General features: G+C 39.5%; 2 protein-coding genes across 3 annotated transcripts in view; one reads left to right on the top strand and one right to left on the bottom strand.

The window, feature by feature from the left end:
* Nucleotides 1–2,063: 2,063 nt before the first annotated feature.
* On the top strand, nucleotides 2,064–21,602 carry LOC107654055 (protein FAM13C-like). The gene is made up of 12 exons (XM_016440952.1): nucleotides 2,064–2,160; nucleotides 2,291–2,336; nucleotides 10,162–10,309; nucleotides 14,673–14,865; nucleotides 16,735–16,876; nucleotides 17,116–17,197; nucleotides 17,620–17,816; nucleotides 17,926–18,009; nucleotides 18,114–18,209; nucleotides 18,918–19,102; nucleotides 20,257–20,358; nucleotides 20,733–21,602. The coding sequence occupies exons 1-12, from the start codon at nucleotides 2,066–2,068 to the stop codon at nucleotides 20,845–20,847; spliced, it is 1,485 nt and encodes a 494-aa protein (XP_016296438.1). The 5' UTR covers nucleotides 2,064–2,065; the 3' UTR covers nucleotides 20,848–21,602.
* The window catches only part of LOC107654056 (phytanoyl-CoA hydroxylase-interacting protein-like), a 43,645-nt gene continuing 29,585 nt past the window's right edge, over nucleotides 7,544–21,603 (bottom strand). For both annotated transcript variants that reach the window (XM_016440955.1, XM_016440956.1), the window contains exon 6: nucleotides 7,544–7,556. The gene's annotated coding sequence lies outside the window, so the exon portion shown is untranslated. The remainder of the gene's footprint in view (nucleotides 7,557–21,603) is intronic.

Raw genomic sequence — 21,603 nt, 5'->3', positions numbered from 1 at the left:
CTCTCTCTCTCACGCACACAAGGTATTTGGGAGTGATCAAGACCAGTTTTTGTAGATATTTTTCAGCGCCTGGCAAGTCAAGCTTGGGACATCCACACCATGCAAATAAAAGCGCTCTGAGGCAATCTGTGAGGCTTTCACAAACAACAACACCAAGTGACCAATCCAATGATGCTGAAATCTGTCATCCTTCACTGAGGTAAGACCTTTCCCAGAGGAAAAAACGATTGCTCAGAGGTTGCTCTTTCTTAGCTTAGGAGTCTTAACCCCATGCATCATATTTGATACATACATTTCTAAGGCCTGCAAATTATCAACATAATCAAAACTTTGCTGAAAAACATGTTGTACACATTCAATTACATGCCTTCTGTTGTCTGATTGATAGTTTATACCTTTTTCAAGTAAAAAGCCTTTTAGTATAATTCTAAAAATGTCCACCTTCAGGTTATGATATCTTTTTGTTGTGAAATTTTAAATGTTTTTTTTTTAATGAAGTGAATGTAAAAATACATTTTATATTGTTAGTAATGTTTCAAGATGAACTGGACTGAAGGAATGTAGGTTTACTTTATTATCCATTAATATATATATATATATTTAGAAAAATCATGTTATCAAATGTGATACATCATGTTTTTGAAGAACATTTATTTGTTCATCTCTCAAACATCATTGTATTGGATTGCATTATATGATTTGCTCCCTACAATGAAGACTACAGAACTTTAAACATAAAAATAATCATTAAAATATAATGTTATTAAGCTATATTATTGGGAGATTTATAATGACAAGTGATATTCATGTGTATTTTTTGTAAGTAGTCTGCTATACTATTATAAAAATCTCAATTAATTTACATTACAAGCTGTGAGAATATCATCTTACTTTCTGGCCATATAAATATCAGCAACTGCACCAAATTTCAAATTTCTGCTCAAATAAGAAGTAAGTGCTTCATATTAATATCATACTATAATTTCATGTCAGCTTTTGCAGGGATAATTGAGCTTTCGGTTAGGTCTCTTTTAAGAAGTCTACATAATAAAAATACACACAAACTGTAAGAGTATAGAGCTATTAAACAAACAGCATAGTTTGGATAGCATGGTCTTTATTAGAATCTCACGAGAAATGTTTGAGTTCATCGTCTCTTTTATGAAGTCTATATGAGAAATAAAAATACACACAAACTGTAAGAGTATAGAGCTATCAAACAAACAGCATAGTTTGGAAAACATGGTCTTTATTAAAATCTCATGAGAAATGTTTGAGTTCATTTTGAGATGAATCCCGAATGTTTTGATTTGAGCACAGATTGAGATTCTGAAACTCAAGAGGAGATATATCACATATGTGAGCTTTCTTTCTTTGATGAAAAAAAAAATCTGATTGTTGGGAAACCTGCTCTCCATTTAATCTCATTGGCGTCTAGGAGAAACAGTTCAGATCTCATTAATGATTTTTTTTCTTCAATGCTAACACCAAACAAAGCTTGTAGCAAAATCATCAAATATACTAATCAATCATTTGTGTGATGCATTATTGAAGGTATGCCTCAATATCATATTCCAGTAGACCTGGTGAAGTTAATTAGTTTATATTAGCTGGACTCTATGCAGACATTCAGTACTGGTTATTATTTACATTAATTATTCACAATCTTTTGCGTTGATGTGCTTTTAAGGTTTGTACATGTACTGAGCTTCAAGCATGAGGTTTACGTGACAGGAGTATGTACTGTGATGTGATTCCTTTCTGGTCCTCAAGGGAGAGTCTTGAGATGTGAGGAGAATTCCAAAGAGGATATCTGCGGGATTTTCCCACATCGGCAGGCTGATCATGATTCCCTCTTACACATGCACAGAATCCTGAAAGTGTGTGTGTGTGTGTGTGTTTTTTTTTTTTTTTATGTATGAGATTATGAAAATATCTTTTTAGACAATTAAACAAAATGATAGCATGTCAATACATTTTAACATCAGTTCAAATGAAACCTGCACAAAAATATTGTGAACATCTTCTGATGTGGTTATATCTCTGTCCAGTTGTTCAGTGGGAGATGGAGGCTGTGTGTGAAGAGAGTTTGCACAGGTTTTTGGGAGCTGTGCGTGTTGATTGGAGGAACCAGTTCTGTGTCACCCCACCCAACATAAGGTAAGACGCAACATACCAATGCAGAAAGGCTACTGGATTGAGTTAACAGTCTTTTAATACAAGTTATATTTCATTTCTTAGACCTGCTTCTACCCACTGACCAGGTCTTCTTTCCTCTCTCATCCTGTAGCTTCACATTCTTACTGACCGAGGAAGACAAACCTCAAACCCCTGAGGTAAAACACTCGACGAGTTCCTTCTAAAACAGCACATCATCTATTCACATCTTAATTTTAAATGTCATAAAGCTATTATTTTAATTTGGATTAAAATGTAACCTTAATCTCTTAAAGTAAACGTTCAGCTAAAGATGAAAATCGATTTACTCTCCCTTATGTCATTCAAAACATGTATCACACAGGGGCGTAGATTACGCGGGGATGTGGGGGACGTGTCCCCCCACTTTTAATATCATGTAAATTCGTCCCCCGCACTTTTTCGGGCAAGTGTGTTCGCATAGAGGTTTTCAAGAGCCGGTGTGAATAAATATAGATTTAAATTCAAAGAGACAGGATAGTCTGTGCATGATCTGATGTTTTATTCGCAAATAGAAAGCAGTTATTTTAAATAGTAAAAATATTTCACAACATTACTGCTTTTGCTGTACTTTGAATCAAATAAATTCAGGCTTGGTGAGCAGAAGAGACTTCTTTATAAAACATAAAAAATCTTACTGTTCAAAAACTGTTGACTGGTAGTTTATATAGATTACAGAAATGTTATATTGTAATGTTTTATAAAATATATATATATATAACATTTCTGTCCCCCTCACTTCTGAAATGATGGCTACGCCCCTGCACACGAAAGGTAAATATTTGAAGTATAGACCGTTTTGACAGTTTTTCAATGACGTGAAAGTGATCAAGTACTAGGGCTGTCAATGTTTAAATTGACAAAAAGAAATACAAAAAAAGTCATTACACTTGTCCATATGACTAATGGGCTGTATTCCATTTCTTCTGATGACATATGATTCGTAATCTGCCTTAGTTCTTTCTGGCACATTGACTGTTGATCCAGTTCGCAACACAAGTCTGAATGATTCATTTTCAAGTTGGAAGGATGCTTCTCGATGCTCAATAATCCGGTTGCAACGGTTGGTTACCAGCTCATTGGAGGGGAAGATCAGTTAATTTATCAGTGAATAATAACTTAAATATAATGTCACCAGAGTTATCATATGACTCAGAAAACATAGAATGCACACAAGTACTTTAATGATACTTTTGAGGTTTTTGTGTCCCTGCTACACTTTACAGTTCTCATTCATTGTGATTGCATGGAGAAAAATGATTCAGTTCCCTTCTTTTGTGTGAGGAAGCCAAATCAAATGTTTAAAAATCTAGACTGTTTTGTCTGTTTTTTTTAGTTTTACATGCTAAGTGATACTGTACAGTATTATATTAAGAATGCATAAATATTAATTTTGAAGTCACATTCAAAATGATTCATACAGTTTCAATCAGAAAGAATAAGGTCAGGTTCCAATATTGAGAGATGTGGTGATGGCAGAAACATATTTCAGTTTTCAGGTGAAGTCCGTCTTTTGAATTTGCAGGTTGCAAATACACCCCCATCCAAACCTGATCACCTCCTGCATGAATTCCTTGTTCCATAATCATATGTAGAGGTCCAAAGTTTAATTTATATAACAGCTCAAGGGTTGTGGGCATCTGTCAGTACATTTAGTCCACTGAATGGTCCATGATTGTTGTTCCTGTTGCCCTCAGAGAAAGTCTAGACCGCCCACTCTCCTGTGATGTCATTCTGAGTTTACATGACAAATGGCAGGTCACCACTGACGCCACAGACAAAATAAAACCCTGCCCATGGACCAAGAGATGCTTCAAGGATATCAACTATGTGCCAAGACCTTTTTTATAATATTAGATTATTTTTATAGAGAATAGAATAGCCAATAGACAATAGTCAGGTTCCGTATAAATCACAATGCATAAAAGACACAACTCATATTCTCTGTAAAGTGATGATATATGCTTCAATGTGATTTCAACATTTAAAAACAATATCCTGTTAAATTGTCAGATTCCTGGTGAATAACTACACTATCCATAATCCTGAGGAGAGATCGACCAATCACAGAATCGCTATAAAACATTGTGGAAAAAAATAATAAAATTGCAAGTTTTCTGATTAAAAAAATTGTGATTTACATGCCATTAAAACAATTCCAGATTTGCTGTGCTTATTGTAGGGCTGCACAGTTTGGCAAAATGTTGGTATTATCAACATGGCTATAAAATTATTTTCATCATAATAATAATAATAATAGAAAAAATATATTAAAATAATTGTATTTTTTATTATTAAATAAAAATATATAATAAAGAACAAAATAAGAACTATTACTCTTGTAATATTTGACTGTAAATTTAAAAAATGTATTGTTTAAGAAAAATAATATAATAATTTTGTTTTACATTACAACTGCAAAATTACTATACTAATATTAGGAACATTATGCCTTGATTGTCCAATGCTCTATTTGTCTGACACAGTAATGTCATGTATTAAATTATCTTCAGGGTTTTTTAAAGCAAATATTCATATAAATAATTACTTCTGATTAATTTGGTTAAGTAATAACTATATTATGTAATTTGATTAAAAAACACTTTAAACAGTTGACAACTTGTGTTGTCAATATACTGTATACAGTCTTGGTCAGATTTTCCAGTATTTTCTTAAATTAGAGTTGTTAATGTTGTAATTCTTCTCTAAGCTGGATGGTTTGATTAAATGCTTTATTTTATTAAACTCTTTATTGAAGCATTTTTAATGAAAAAATGAATGAGAAAAAAATTCTAAGGACACTGAAAAAATGTCTGCTTGTTGGGCTGTATTAGGATGCTCAGGTAAATCATCAGATTACATCAGTGATGTCCATTTTGATGTCTGATTGCATTCCAGGGATATTGTTCTTTTGATTATGATATCCTTATTGGTCAGTGCGTGATATCAGCATGCTTGACCTTTACATAAGTCCATCTTTCTCACACACACCAACACTGTCAGTTTGATGAGCGTCAGTGGTGCTTGAGGGGGCGTTACCCTTTCCCCCCCCCCCCAGAAAAGAGGGGGATGAGCGGGGGAAAAATTGATGGAGCAGAGGAAAGGGGAGGGCAGGAGAGGGGGATGACTCATCCTCTGTGAGAGGAGCAGTGCATCAATGTCTTAACCCACAGACTTGCATTTACAGTGAACACACAATACTGACAGACGAACCGTGAGGAAAGATGGGAGGGCTCAGTGCAAATATGCCCCAGATATTTAAATTGTGAGGACTAAAATGTATTTCATGGAATCTAACTGTGGATTTTGACCATACTCCTATATTAAAAATAATGGTTTCAAAATGGTATTTTTGCAGCAATGCCATAGAAGAACCATTGTGGGTTTCCCAGTGACCCTTTTAGTTAACAATGATACATTTTCCCCTACACTCTTAAAATTACAGGTTCCAGAAAGATAGAACGTCTCGGTTATGTATGTAATCCTTGTTCCCTGAAGGAGGGAACGGAGACGTCACGTCGGTGATGGCCGACGAATTGGGATCTCGCCAGAGAGACCAATCCACTTCGAGTGTAACTAAACAAGCCAATGGACATTGGCATGCGGAATTCGCATCTGGCTGCCACACCCCGCAGAGCGGGTATAAGAGGCAGCAGGTGCACTGCATTCATTCATGTTTTCTATGAGGAGCCAAGCCGGTGACCCGGCAGCTCAGCGGTGGTACAGCAACTGTGGCGACGTGACGTCTTCGTTCCCTCCTTCAGGGAACAAAGGTTACATACGTAACCGAGACGTTCCCTTTCAGTCGGTCACTCTCGACGTCACGTTGGTGATGACCAACGAATTGGGATCCCTACCAACACGCCACAGGTGCTGCCCCCTCCAGTGCCCTGTGTAGGCCTCCTGATCCTTCCTATAAGGCAGACGATAGGACCGGGCTCTACACAGAGAAGGTCGACTACAGCTGTTCCTGGCAACCCAACAGTAGGACTTGGATAACACTGGGAAGCGTGCCCTTCCATTTGGAAGAGGACACACTGCGGAGTCACCTCCTCCCAGAGGGGGTTAAGTGACATTTACTCACGTGGAGTAACCCCGAGGGGCCCTACTGCACAGTGACCGACGAATTGGGATCTCGCTTAGAGAGACCAATCTACTTTGAGTTGTAACAAAACAAGCCAATGGACATTGGCATGCGGATTTCGCATCTGGCTGCCACACCCTGCAGTGCGGGTATGAGAGGCAGCAGGTGCATCGCTTTAATTCATGTTTTCGCTGAGGAGTCGAGCCGGTGACCTGGCAGCTCAGCGGTGGTACAGCAACTGTGGCGACGTGACGTCTTCGTTCCCTCCTTCAGGGAACAAAGGTTACATACGTAACCGAGACGTTCCCTTTCAGTCGGTCACTCTCGACGTCACGTTGGTGATGACCAACGAATTGGGTTCCCTACCAACACGCCACAGGTGCTGCCCCCTCCAGTGCCCTGTGTAGGCCTCCTGATCCTTCCTATAAGGCAGACGATAGGACCGGGCTCTACACAGAGAAGGTCGACTACAGCTGTTCCTGGCAACCCAACAGTAGGACTTGGATAACACTGGGAAGCGTGCCCTTCCATTTGGAAGAGGACACACTGCGGAGTCACCTCCTCCCAGAGGGGGTTAAGTGACATTTACTCACGTGGAGTAACCCCGAGGGGCCCTACTGCACATGGAAGTCTCTGAGATGGCTCATGGCTGCATCATTTAGAGACGGCAGAACGTGGTCTGCCAGGGGAAACACGGCCCTAGTAATTGTACCCTGGAAATACACATATGGGATCCCAACCGGGTCACTCATATGGGCACTAGCCTCACACCAGATTTCAGGAATTCATTGGCTGAAAGGCCTGGTACCGGACACTCCGCCACGTCTGGCCGCCGGAGTGCTGGAAGACTCGACAGGGTTTGCCCGGTCAGGGGACTCTCTGGAGAACTAGGCGTCCAGGATGCCGCAAGCCGACTCTGAACCGGGCCTCTCAGTACCACTACCCATTTGAGGCGAGAACACCGGAGGAAACCAGTTCGACACGCAGGCTATAGAACATAGCGAATGTGTTAGGAGTCCAGCCCGCAGCTCTACAAATGTCTGCTAGCGAGGCACCACGAGCCAGCGCCCAGGACGATGTGACTCCCCTAGTGGAGTGAGCACGCAGCCTGAGTGGGCAGGGCACACCTTGTCCACTATCCAGTGGGCCATCCTCTGCTTGGAGACAGCCTTCCCTTTCTGCTGTCCTCCATAACAGACAAAGAGCTGTTCTGAGGTCCTAAAGCTCTGAGTTCTATCCACATACTGTCGCAGTGTGCGTACAGGACAGAGCAAAGCTAAGGCTGGGTCTGCCTCCTCCAGGGGCAGTGCTTGCAGGTTCACTACCTGGTCCCTGAAGGGAGTGGTAGGAACCTTGGGCACATAGCCGGGCCGGGGTCTCAGTGTTGCACTGGAATCAGCCGGCCCAAACTCAAGGCACGATTCGTCGACCGAAAATGCCTGCAGGTCCCCCACCCTCTTGATCGAGGCCAATGCAGTCAGGAGTAGGGTTTTCATAGAAAGAAACTTCAACTTGACTGACTGCAAAGGCTCGAAGGGGGCAGCTTGTAGGGCTCTTAGCACCAATGCCAAATCCCAAGAGGGTAGGGAGGGAGGCCTAGGAGGATTTAACCTCCTGGCCCCCCTAAGAAACCTGATGACCAGATCGTGCTTCCCCACCGACCTCCCCTCTACGGGGTCGTGATGGGCAGAAATAGCAGCAACGTAAACCTTAAGGGTGGAGGGGGACAGCCTACGCTCCAACCCTTGCTGCAAGAAGGAAAGCACGGCTCTGATCGAACATCTCCGGGGGTCCTCCTGGTGGGAGGAACACCATTTGACGAACAGGTTCCACTTCACATACGCATAAGCCCGTCTCGTGGATGGAGCACGTGCTGATAGTGAGAGCTACCTCCTGGGGTAGGTCACTTAGAACCTCCGCGTCCCGTCCAGGGACCACACATGGAGTTTCCACAGGTCTGGACCCGCGTCCAGAGGGTGCCCCGTCTCTGAGAAAGCAGATCTTTCCTCAGAGGAATCGGCCAGGGAGGGGCTGTCGCGAGGAGCATGAGTTCCGGGAACCAGGTCCTGTTGGGCCAATATGGAACCACTAACAAGACCTGCTCCTCATCCTCCCTGATCTTGCACAGTGTCTGTGCGAGCAGGCTCACTGGGGGGAACGCATATTTTCGCAGGCCCCGGGGCCAACTGTGTGCCAGTGCGTCCGTGCCGAGCGTTGCCTCAGTTAGGGAGTAGAACCACTAGCAGTGGGTGGTTTCTGGAGATGCAAACAGGTCTACCTGAGCAACTCCGAACCGTCTCCAGATTAGCTGAACTGCCTGGGGGTGGTGTCTCCACTCTCCTGGAAGTGCTGCTCGAGACAGCTCGTCGGCTGCCCGATTGAACACTCCTGGGATGTGGATGGTACAAAGGGACCTTAGATGCTTCTAACTCCAAAGGAGGAGGTGGTGGGCGAGTTGTGACATGCGACGGGAGCGTAAACCGCCTTGCCGGTTGATATACGCAACAGTTGCAGTGTTGTCCGTGCGGACCAAAACATCCCTGCCCCGAAGACCACCTCTGAGGCGGCTCAGGGCAAGGCATACTGCCAGCAATAAGTTGACGTACTTGCAAAGACACTTATAGTCAGTTTATCTGTTGGTTGACCATCAAAATAAAGTGTTAGCATATATTTACAGTAGCAGACATACTAATACTCTAATGACCGCTAGTTGATATGTGGTTGCAGAGTCACTTATCAACAGCTGTCTAAAGGGTACCATCAAAATAATCAAACTGATATTACAATAAAAATAGTACAAAGCAAATGTGTCATATTACACATTCATATGATCTGATATCTGATCTTATGGCTGTTTGAGAGAATTTTTTTTATTATAATTATTATTACTACTACTTATAAGTGGTCTTTGACTGCTTTAAGTAAAGTAGCATAAGAAACATGGCAAGATATGAGAGCATTTTTTAGAGTGTATAAGTTTTTCTATAATGCATTATGCATTCATTATAATGCCTTAAGAATACCCTTATAATGTATTATAAATACGGGCTTCATAGAAAGTGTTACCAAAGGTTCTTTAGGGAACCCAAAATGGATCTTTTATGCCATCACTGTGAAAAACCTTAATGGACACAGTGTTATACATTAGAAGCAAAATATGTCCTCAAAAGGATAAAAAAAATGCCCTTAAAAATCAATTCCTGGGACAAATATAGACAGCACATTTCTTACATGAGAATACGTGCGTATATGCATCCGTAACATCTCGGAGCTGCATGATTCTGCTGCCTGCAGCTGCGTTGGGCTGTTTTCTATTTTATGAATGGATGCTGGGAGGGGCCATGATGTCAATACTCTCAGTGAGAAGCCCCCCCCCACCACCTCCAGGTGTGGGAAAAGCCTTCATAACCGCCGAGCTAAATCTGAGAATCCCCCCCGCCTCCCTCCTCCACGTATCCCACGCATCCATCCGTATGCACTTGCCGCCCCTCTCCTTCCAACCACACCTGTTCTCCTATCAGAGGAACTAGCTTCAGCCAGTCTGCTAAGGGGCTTGCTGACGCCAGAAGACCCCCCTTTCTTTTCTCTCTCTCTCTCTCTCTCTCTCTCGTGCTGCTTTTTCGCCACTAAAAGAGTGGCATGAATAATCCATGCCAGATAAAGAACTGCAGCAGAGAGGGACGTGATCACAAGCCTCGCTCGTGCACATACGCACACCCTCGAACACACACACGCGTGTATCGTGAGCAGGGCTGATGGAGGCAGAGCAGAGGGGCGTGTGAGACTGCAGTGGTATCCTTCTTCTCCACTCGACGTGTGCAGAACGATCTTCCTCTTGAGCTCCGAAAGCTGAAGCCGGCATGTTCTGCTTCTGCCTGCAGGGCTCTTTGCTGAAGCTCCAGGCTCTGGAGGGAGACACCAGCCCTTCTTCAGACACCTCTCCCGAAGAAAGTCCACCCAGCCTGGGATTCAAAGACGAAATCCTGATTCCTTCATGCAATGGCGTTGGGAAAGAGCACAGCTCACCAGGTAAGAGAGCCGGCAGTGCTTTATGGGTATAGCATGTGAGTGCCTGATGGTCCGAATGAATGGTGGGCTGCTACGTTGCATGAATGAATGAATATGATCTGCTGAAATGAAAACCCACTGACTGACTAACATGACTGATAGGAGGGCTGGGCTTATTTGTTTATGGGTTTTGTGAAGAAGGTGGCTCTTGTTTTTTGAGCACATGTGAGTCACTTGCCTGAGCCACTTCACACTGGCATCTATTAATAACGCAGGCACTGAGATCGCAGGCACCTCCTCACAGCACGACTTTAACACACAAGCACATGTATTCATCCCACAGTTTGGCGAGATTCTTTATGCACTACCTCTTGCATACGTCATTGCACTGATTTTTATCTGCTCTAACAGCTAACAAATGATGCTGGAGCTTTCTTCAGAGCAAACTTCACTCTTCTGAGCAGTTACTTTTAACCAGCTGGTCATTTTTGAGCTCTCGTCCTAGCAGAGTATACACACGTGTAGAGTAGTATATGTTCAGGTGATTTTGACAACCATGAAGTATTTTTTTTTAGTAAGCATGTAATTTCATCTAATGAAGTGACATTTATACACTACTGTTCAAAAGTGTTTTTGAAAATTTTAGAAAGAAGTCACTTATGCTCAACAAGGTTGCATTTAATTAATCAAGAATACAATAAAAACATTAATATTATTATTACAATGTAAAACAACTGTTTTATATTTGAAACATTTTTAAAATGTCATTTATTCCTGTGATGCAAAGCTGAATTTTCAGCATCATTACTCTAGTCTTCAATGTTACATGATCCTTCAGAAATCATTCTAATATGCTGATTTGCTGTTCAATAAACATTTATTATTATTATTATTATTATTATCATCATTTTGTGTTGAAAATAGTGCTGCTTAATGTTTTTGTTGAAACTTTTTTTTTTCCAGAATTCTTTGGTGAATAGAAAGTTTAAAAGAACAGCATTTGTTTAAAATGGAAATATCTTACATTATAAATGTCTTTACTGTCACTTTTGATCAGTTTAAAAATGCAAATTTTTCATGAACGCACACACAAAGTACTGACCCCAAACTTTTGAATGGTAGTGTACATTTTGAAGCTTAAGTGAACTACTGAAGCCACCGTTTGTTAACGTTTTTGATTCACAATCACTGTATGCCTCAGTCTGTGGATTGACTTGTTAAGGTTTCAATGGGTCAGAGAGTTTACGGTGACTCAGGTTTCAGTGTGTTCGTGTGTGTGTGTTAAGCTCAGCAGTTTGTCATTTGTTCACTCTGTTCGCTTCCAGATGTCTCTCTGCCTCTTTGTTTTCATTTGTGTCTGCTATTGTTCTTTTTGGAAAAGTGTGGAATGCTGAGGTTTGCTTGAGTCAGTATGAATGGTGAATTTGCATTATTAATAATCATGTTACAAAACTTCTTCGTTTTGATTAATTAAGGTGTCCTATCCCAAAAATTGTATTAAAAGATCTCATTGCTCTTTTTACGAAGTTAAAGTACGAAGTTAAATTTTTTTACTTGTCACACCACGTCTGAAACCTGACACTCAAACACCAGAACCACACACCAAATCTGTAAAACCATATACTAATTCTTGGCCTTTGACTCAGTTTTCAATTTCATAAAACACTTTTTTCAAAACACAACACACAATTCTCTATGTAACGAACAAAAATCTAACAGGAATTAATATTATGGCAAATGTGTTTGCAAATGTTTGCTTTTGAGATGTGTTTGTGATATTTTGAATGCAGTGCTTCATTTTGCAAGAGATGTGAGGCATTTTGCATTTTGTGTGTGCAATTATTGGATTTGTGTGTTAAGTTTTGAAAATGTGTAAGAAGTTGGAAAAAAATGTAAACAGTTTATCTTATACAGGGTTTGATAATTATGGTATTGGCGCTTTCTAAATTATTAGCAGTGTTTGCTAAGACAAGCATCACTATTACGGTGTAGTGTTAGTGAATTAAACAATCCCCTAGTGGTAAGTTTTAAACTTCAGCACGTAACTTATCCAACGATGTTCATGCTATGAAATGAATGATACAGTACTTAAAATCATGCATCTTGTTGAGGACAGGTGTACTATTACTTTTCTAACCAGCCATATTTATGATTTTCTCCTTGTAGACAACTAAAAAAGGATGAAAAGTCCTATAGAGCCTCAAGCTTTATCTTTAAAAAAAAAAAGAATATCATACATTTTTTGGGACAGGCCTTTTTAAACTTGGGCCACTAAGCACTGAGTTTAAAATACCCTAGCAACCACCTTAACAACTCATAAGTCAGTATATTACAGAAACAAATTAGTTAGCAAGGGCCATATATTCTCACTAGTTTATACAGTTACTGAGCTCATTTTTAAGTAACAAACATTTCAGTGCAGTAGATACGTTTCTGATAATGGAGCAGCCCTAGTAATGGCTCACTGCCTTGGTAGTGTACTTATTATTGAACTAGAGAGCCAACTGAAGCACACCCTAGAAACCATATATGCAATAACAACCCCTCAGAACACTTAAGCAAACACATATCAACACCCTGGCAACAGCAGATAACATACATAGCAATACAGTAGCATCCACTCAGAACATTTTAGCAGCCACATGTAATCACCATGTCAACCACCCACAACATCTTAGCAACTGACATAGCAACACAATAACAACCACTCAGAACACATATGCAACTGCATAGCGACTCCCTAGAAACAGCCCAGAACGTCTAACAGCTGCAAAGCAACACAGTAACTACCCACTCAGAACACATGAGCAACCACATAACAAATCCCTAGCAACAGCCTACAAACAATATCATTTAGAATAAATAGGCAACTCCCTAACAACAGCCCATAATATTTAGTAATTTCAGAACATCTTAGCAACAGCATCTCCCTAGCAACAGCCCAGAACGCCTTTGAAACTGCCAAGCAACACAATATCAATAACTCGATATAAAAAGGCAATTGCATAACACAGTAATGTTCACTCGTGACATCCTAGCAACTACATATAAACACCTTGGCAACTGCATAGGAACTCCCTAGCAACAGCTCACAACACCTAGCAACTGCATAGCACCACAGAAACAACCCACACACAGCATCTTAGCATCCATATAAAAGCACCCCGGCAACCACTCACACATAGCACATTACCAACCACATATCAGCCCCCTAGCAACAGGCCAGAACACCTTTGAAACTATATAGCAACTCCTAACAACTGTCCCTAACACCTAGCAACTCCACAGCAACACATTAACATCCACTCAGAACATCTTAGCAACCACATATAAACACCCTGGCAACCACTTACATAGCAACTCCCTAGCAACAGCCCAGAACACCTTTGAAACTGTACAGCAACTCCTAGCAAATGCCCCTAACACTTAACAACTCCATAGCAACACATTAACATCCACTCACAGCATCTTAACAACCACATATAAACACCCTGGCAACCACTCACACATAGCACATTAGCAACCACATATCAACCCCCTAGCAACAGGCCAGAACACCTTTGAAATTGTATAGCGACTACTAGCAACTGTCCCTAGCAACTCCATAGCAACACATTAACATCCACTCAGAACATCTTAGCAACCACATAGAAAAACCCTGGCAACCACTCACACATAGCAACTCCCTAGCAACAGCCCAGAACACATTTGAAACTGTACAGGAACTCCTAGCAACTGTCCCTAACACCTAGCAACTCCATAGCAACACATTAACATTCACTCAGAACATCTTAGCAACCACATATAAACACCCTGGCAACCACTCACACATAGCAGCTCCCTAGCAACAGCCCAGAACACATTTGAAACTGTACAGGAACTCCTAGCAACTGTCCCTAACACCTAGCAACTCCATAGCAACACATTAACATTCACTCAGAACATCTTAGCAACCACATATAAACACCCTGGCAACCACTCACACATAGCAGCTCCCTAGCAACAGCCCAGAACACATTTGAAACTGTACAGGAACTCCTAGCAACTGTCCCTAACACCTAGCAACTCCATAGCAACACATTAACATCCACTCAGAACATTTTAGCAACCACATATAAACACCCTGGAAACCACGCACAACACTTTGGAATCGTGCTGGCAGATTTTGTACAGCAAGCACCACTCACTTTTTTTTTCAGATAATTTAACTGTTTAGTTGTATTTGAAATGGATCAGATTGGATATCAGGCAACTGTGAGAAAATCTTCTGTTTTTTCCAGATGAATTGTTTGAATCGTAATCTGAGGGTTAGCAGCCCTCAGACACACTGCTTTTATCCCAGCGTGGGACTCTGATCTCTCTGTGTGTGTGTGTGTGTGTTCAGACTGTAGGCTGGCAGAGGGTGACTGTAGCAGTGATCTCCAGCAGAGCCCGGGGCCCAGTCGACTCATCCAGCACATCACAGATGACAACAGCCCCCTGCCCTCCCCACGCTGCTCCAGCCTCAGCCAGAGCCAACGCTTCAACACAGACCCTGAATGTGCCCCGTCTCCACCCTGCGCACAGCATCTCATCATGTACGAGCACACGTGTTAGGTATGATGTTCTTGAAATCAAAAGCACAAACAGGTTTTTGCTCGCTGCTGTGCGAGCACACACACACACACACACACACACACACACACACACACACATATATGTTGGGTTTCCATGTTTTATGGGGACGTTCCATAGACATAATGATTTTAAACAGTGCAAATTGTATTTTCTATCCCCTTAGTCTAAACCTACCCCTCACATAAAACTTTCTGCATTTTTAGATTTTCAAAAAAGATAATTCTATATGATTTATAAGCTGTTTTCCTTGTGGGGACCGAAAACATTTCTCCACAAGGACAAGGATTTTGAATATTCTGTCCCTCTAAGATACAGTAGGGTATACCTGAACCACGCATACACACACACGCAGCTCTTTCGGTTGGCCTGTTCAGTCGAAATACCTCCTTTCCCTTTTCCTGGAGAGCAAGTCTCAGAATCAGCCGGCTGCAGCTAGTAACACAGTGACCCACTTTTTAAACCTGATTTTCATTTCTCATTATTAACATGAGTTTCCTGCTGACTAATGCTGTAGTGATGGAAACAGACATCTGTGACAGCCTATATTGTGTGTGTGTGTGTGTGTATGCTGAGATGGGAAATGGGCAATGACTTTTCCAAAATTATGTTTGTTTGTTTATTGGTGTTTATGATGTTCTCACTCTGACTCACTAGGTTTGTACTAGTAGTTAATAGTACTAATAGATCCATACATTATTAAGATAAATAATGTAATAGAGTAAAATAAACTGGACAGGACACAAGATTACATGGCTGCTTAGAAAATTAATTTGAGTTTAAATGATGATTAAATTGATCAAAAGTGACAGTAAGTTTGTAATGTTAAATGTATAATATGTGACCCTGGAGCACAAAACCAGTCTTAAGTCGCTGGGGTATATTTGTAGCAATAGCCAAAAATACATTGTATGGGTCAAAATTATATATTTTTCTTTTATGCCAAAAATCATTAGGATATTAAGTAAAGATCATGTTCCATTAAGATATTTTGTAAATTTCCTACCGTAAATATATCAAAACATAATTTTTGATTAGTAATATGCAATGCTAAGGACTTCATTTGGACAACTTTAAAGGCGATTTTCTCAATATTTAGATTTTTTTTGCACCCTCAGATTCCAGATATTCAAATAGTTGTATCTCGACCAAATATTGTCCTATCCTAACAAACCATACATCAATGGAAAGCTTATTTATTCAGCTTTCATAAATATCAATTTGGAAAAATTGACACTTAAGACTGGTTTTATGGTCCAAGGCCACATATGTTATATATATTAAGTTTATAAATTTTAAGTATATAACACATTTCTATTTCAAATAGCCTAAATCCATCAAAAAATCCCAAAAATGTATCATGGTATCCACAAAAAACATTAAGCATCATAACTGTATTCAACATTGACAATAATAAGAAATGTTTCTTAAGAAGCAAATCAGCATATTAGAATGATTTCTGAAGAATCACGTGATACTGAAGACTGGAGTAACTTCAGCTTTGCATCACAGGAATAAATTGCATTTAAAATATATTAAAATACAATAGTTTTTGATCAGCTTTGGTGAGCATAAGAGACTTTAAAAAATCTTACAGACCCCAAACCTTTGAACGGTAGTAGTATACACTGTAGAATTTAATGTTAAATACACCTTTTTTTGTACATAGTATTTGTATCAAATTCACAAAGTGTTTCTAACAACAGAAAATTTGCATTACTATCAAGACTGCATTTTTGCAGTTTTATTAATCCGATTAACGTAGCCTGGTCTATATGATCCTTGTAGTTGTACAAGTGTGTTTATATGTGTGTCTGCTTTCTTCTATTTAGGGCTCGTGGAGTTGTTAGAACAGAGGTTCCTGGAGACGCAAAGGAAGCTACTTCCATCCCACTCCTCACCAAACACATCCAAACTCTCAAGAGGAAAATACGCAGGTTTGAGGAGCGCTTTGAGCACGAAATGAACTATAAGGTCAGAATAATAAAAAATCCTGGATATACTGTATTTCATGAACAATTCGACATTGAGTTCAACATTTAAAGTTGTTGTTTACTGCCCTCTACTGGAGAAGAATCGTACTACTGTGCTGTGTGATTTCATTTAGATAACCAAGAGAATCATTGGTCATATATGATAGTGTAGGCCTACATATGATTCAAGATAAGAAGTTACAGCTCCTGAATTGAGTTTGTACCTGTTCTCACCCACAGCCTTCACATAATGATAAATCGGCCAATCCAGAGATGTTCAAGCTCATAAGTGAACTAGCCAGGTCTCGCAAGCAGCTCAAAGGTAAGGTGCCACTCCGAATAATAAAACGTAATTCATGGGCCAATTTATTAATTAAAACAATTTTAAAAGATTAATTGTTACATGGCTCTCAGGACATTCTTATACATTTTATTGTAATGTCTGTGAACCCATGTTCAGATTTACCTTATCTTTAAAAAAAGAGTCAAACATAAATGCATAATGAGTAGATTCAAATTTTGTTGTCAATCTTAGATGTTTTTTTTTATAATAATGATAATGTTAATAATGGTAAATGTTATTTAAAATATATCAAAATAAAATTTTGAATATAAAAATTAAAAAACAAATGAATTTTCATGTGCAGACAATTCATGGTGCTGTCTGTCAAAATGAATGTTTCGAGGGAGTTTTGGTGGTTGTGTATCAATCAAACCAATGAAATTGTTCACTCGTTTCCCCAGATTTGAAGCTTAGACAGACATTTGAGGAATCCCGGACACATGAGAACAACCAGTCCACAGATATTTGCAGGTACACCAACGGCCAGCAGGAGATGCCAGAGCAGCAGCACAAGCCCTCTCTGGAGGAGACGGTGGACACACTCCTGAAACGACTACGGGAGAAACGCCAGGCCCTCGGCCTCCCAGACAACATGAAGGTGAAGCCATCTGCGGATGCATTCTGTTCGGGTGGGTGGGGATTTGATTGTGTGCTTGTGCGGCCAGGGTTTGCGGTGATTAACTCAACACACGCTCTTCTGTCCACAGGAGATGACCCAAAGACAGATGGCCCTGGAGAAGATCACTCTGCAAAAATGTCTGCTGAATTTTGAGAGCTTACACGGCCGCCCTGTAAGATGTTTTTCTCATTTAAATACAGAAATGTTCTAGTTAATTAGATATGGATACGGATTATAGCATTAATATTTGAACAAAATGCAATATTGTCTCCGTAGGGCACCAAACAAGAGAAAAACCTGGTAAAACCTCTCTATGATAGATACCAGATGGTGAAACATCTCCTGTGTGCGACTCCCACTATTACAACTATAGTAAGTGTTATTATATACTGCAGTGCATACAGTACACATACACTACCAGTCAAATAGTTAAAATAATTTTTTTAATGTTTTTGAGATAGGTCTTTTTTGTTCACCAAGGTTGCATTTATTTGATTAAAAATACAGTAAAACTGTAATTTTGTGAAATAGTATTGTTTTGAAATGTAATTTTTTTTATTGATGACTTTGATCATTACTCCAGCTTTCAGCGTCACTTGATCTTTCAGAAATCATTCTAATATGCTGATTTGCTGCACAAGAAACATTTATTATTATTATTATTATTAATGTTGAAAACAGTTGCTGCTTAGCTTTATATACATATACATTGCTATTTGGTTTAGTAAGTTTTTTTTTTTTTCTTAAAAAGGATCAAAAGTAACAGTAAAGACATTTATAATGTTACAAAACATTTCCATTTAAGTTAAAATGCTCTTCATTGAACTATTATTCATTGAAGAATCCTGAAAAATCTATTACGATTTCCATAAAAATATTAAGCAGCAACATTGATAATAATACAAACCATTATTAATAATTGAGAATCAATAATAATTGAGCACCAAATCAGGAAATTAGAATGATTTCTGAAGGATCACCGAAGACTGATATAATGGCAAAAAACTAAATACTAATTCTCTTGTTTTTAAACTACAATTTAGAGTAAGATTCTGTATGTTTGTTTTGAATGTATCACAGGAAGAAGAAGAAGGCTCAGATGACGACTCTGTTCGGTACACACCCCCACCCCTGTGCCTCACTGATAAGAGAGGCTGTGGGGAGGAGGAGGGAGACAGTGACCCGGCCTTTGTGTCTCCGCTGGATGAGATCAAGACAGTGAGACATTCAGCCATAACCATGTCCAACCTCCACGAGGCCTCCAGGTATACAAGCCTTAGTCACTGAGGGACATCACGTGTAATAAAAATAATGAGGTAACATTTTAGTTTAGGCACCTATCCTCACTATTACCTAGTTGCTTATTAGCATGCATATTACTAGAATATTGGCTCTTTATTAGTACTAATAAAGCACATAATGTGACCCTGTCTGTGAAATCCAGGCTAAAGTCTCAAAATCGAATTATGAGATCAAAGTTTGATTTCAACCATTAATTTCACTATGATTTCAATTTTTGACATGGCTTACTCAGTCAATATTAAAGATATAAAGGTTATATTTTCACAGAATGTTCTACATCTTTATGAAGGATGATTTTATGTAGAAAACAGTAAATCACAAAAACATGACTTTAGCTGGGTTTTCACAGGCAGGGTCACATATTTTAAGGTGCCCTTTTTACACATGTTACATGTACTTACTATTATGATAACAATAAATTATGCATAATTGCATGCAAGTAACCCTGAACCAAACACTAATTCTAACCCTACCCATATAGCAAGCACAAGTAGTTAATTAATATTACTCAGCACTTAAATGTAACAAGGACACCTTAAAATAAAGTGTAACCTTAATGCCTTATTCTGCGTGAGCATATTTTAAGATACCTTAAAGGGATAGTTCTCCCAAAAATGAAAATTCTGTCATTAATTACTCACCCTAATGTCGTTCCAAACCCGTAAGACCTTTGTTCATCTTCGGAACACAATTGAAGATATTTTTGATGAAATCCGAGAATTTTCTGACCCTCATAGACAGCACACAACTGAAACATTTAAGGCCCAGAAAGGCTTTCTCTCACAAAAATCTCCTTACAGTGTCTCATCATCTAGCACAGTTTTATCATCGTAAAATATAAATTGGGTAGACTAAAATATGTCAGTATAAGCATTTCTATCAAATATACATAGTTTAAGCAACATGTTAAACCTTTAAACTGTGGCTAACAGTATAAAAGTTTAAAATTCTTCAGGAAAATCGCAGAATTGGCAACCCTCTGGACAATATACTGCAATATATATTCTATTGTGTAGACAGAAAACCTTGGGTGACATGGGTGTGTAAATGTTTCCTAATGATAAACTGTAGGGTAAAATATTCCTTTACAAACGGTCTGTGTCTAATTGAATTGCAGGTCTGAGTTGCTGGAGTGTTTGCGTGAGACTCGAGCAGAGAAGAAGAGACGACGTAAAGCCATCAGAGAGTTTGAAGAGCAGTTTCTCACACAGATGGGAAGGTAAAACACAGATGCGTTACTGTGGCATTAACACATTTTAATGGTATTTTGTTACTTTTGTCTTTTTGAACATGGACAGGAAGGAAAAAGGAAAATAAAGATCAAAATAGTTAGCATAATGCACATCTATGATACACAAAATAAAACCACCAGGAAGAAAAAAACCAAACAAACAATGTTTCTGTACACAATATATGGATTTTGTTTTTTAAATAAAATACATTTCCATTTAATCTGCTATCCACCGATGTACAAAACAGTAAGGCAACTCAAGGGTTAAATGTGTGTTTTAATGGTAGTGGAATCTCACAGAGTCATCCGTTTCATGCGGAATCTGTTTTTTTCTTCTTTCCCTCTCCACCAAAATAATGAAGAACCGCACAAAAAGATGACCGAATTCCCATGGCCGAGGAGTACCAGGAGTACAAAAGTCTCAAAGCCAAATTACGCTTACTGGAAGTGTTGCTCAGCAAACAGGAAACCACATAGACTATCTGAGTTAAAGAGATTCTTTCTGCCTTTCAGTGTTGAACCCAATGTTTGGACCAAATGGAGTTTTTACATTTGACATAATTGTGCCATAATGATGCTAAAATGCACTTTAATATCATTTCTGACCACATTGGAAGTCCTAGACTCAGTGGGTTGGGCCGAACCGATCAAGGCCTTTCGGTGGCTACTATCACATAAACGCAAACGTGTGCGATCTCTGTGCTGTGTACAGAGCGAGACGGATGGATACAAACCTCATTCAGATTTCAAAGGGCAAAAGGAAATATAGAGGATTCATCTATGTTTATGGAATATGGCACTTTATTTTTGGAGAAGATTTTTCGAATCGTATGCAATTTTCGTGTTTTCTTGCTCTCGTTTGAAGCTAGTTTATGATTCTAATTAGGAACATGGTGACATTATGCACACTAATGAGGATCCATGATTCTCTGGGGCTAGACACAATCTCTAGCCTGTCAAATAATGCAACGCTCTACATAGAAAACAACTCAGAGCACTTAAAACAATGGCTTTATGCAAATTTCAATGAGTTCCCTAACATAAAAATACAGCAGCAACAAACCATAATTGTATGCATTGTATGAACTAACAAAACGTAATTGTTCATTTCTCATATTCGTCTCTCGCATTAAAAAGGGAGCACAAAATGAGACATACTACCCAGAATTGAAAAGATTCTCCCAGAAGAGCTAAGGACTGTATTTTTAAAGATCTATTTTTCTCAAAAACGTG

This window comes from Sinocyclocheilus anshuiensis, unplaced genomic scaffold, assembly GCF_001515605.1.
Source record: "Sinocyclocheilus anshuiensis isolate Anshui unplaced genomic scaffold, SAMN03320099.WGS_v1.1 scaffold454, whole genome shotgun sequence".
NCBI lineage: Eukaryota > Metazoa > Chordata > Actinopteri > Cypriniformes > Cyprinidae > Sinocyclocheilus > Sinocyclocheilus anshuiensis.
This window is presented reverse-complemented; position numbering and strand designations above follow the sequence as displayed.

What these genes read in the sequence shown, in the direction of transcription:
- LOC107654055 (XM_016440952.1), top strand. Translation starts at nt 2,066, where the DNA reads ATGGAGGCTGTGTGTGAAGAGAGTTTGCACAGGTTTTTGGGAGCTGTG. An exon ending in GAAAGAGCACAGCTCACCAG is followed by an intron (nt 10,310 to 14,672) that starts GTAAGAGAGCCG and finishes GTGTGTGTTCAG; the next exon opens with ACTGTAGGCTGGCAGAGGGT. An exon ending in GTCTCGCAAGCAGCTCAAAG is followed by an intron (nt 17,198 to 17,619) that starts GTAAGGTGCCAC and finishes TCGTTTCCCCAG; the next exon opens with ATTTGAAGCTTAGACAGACA.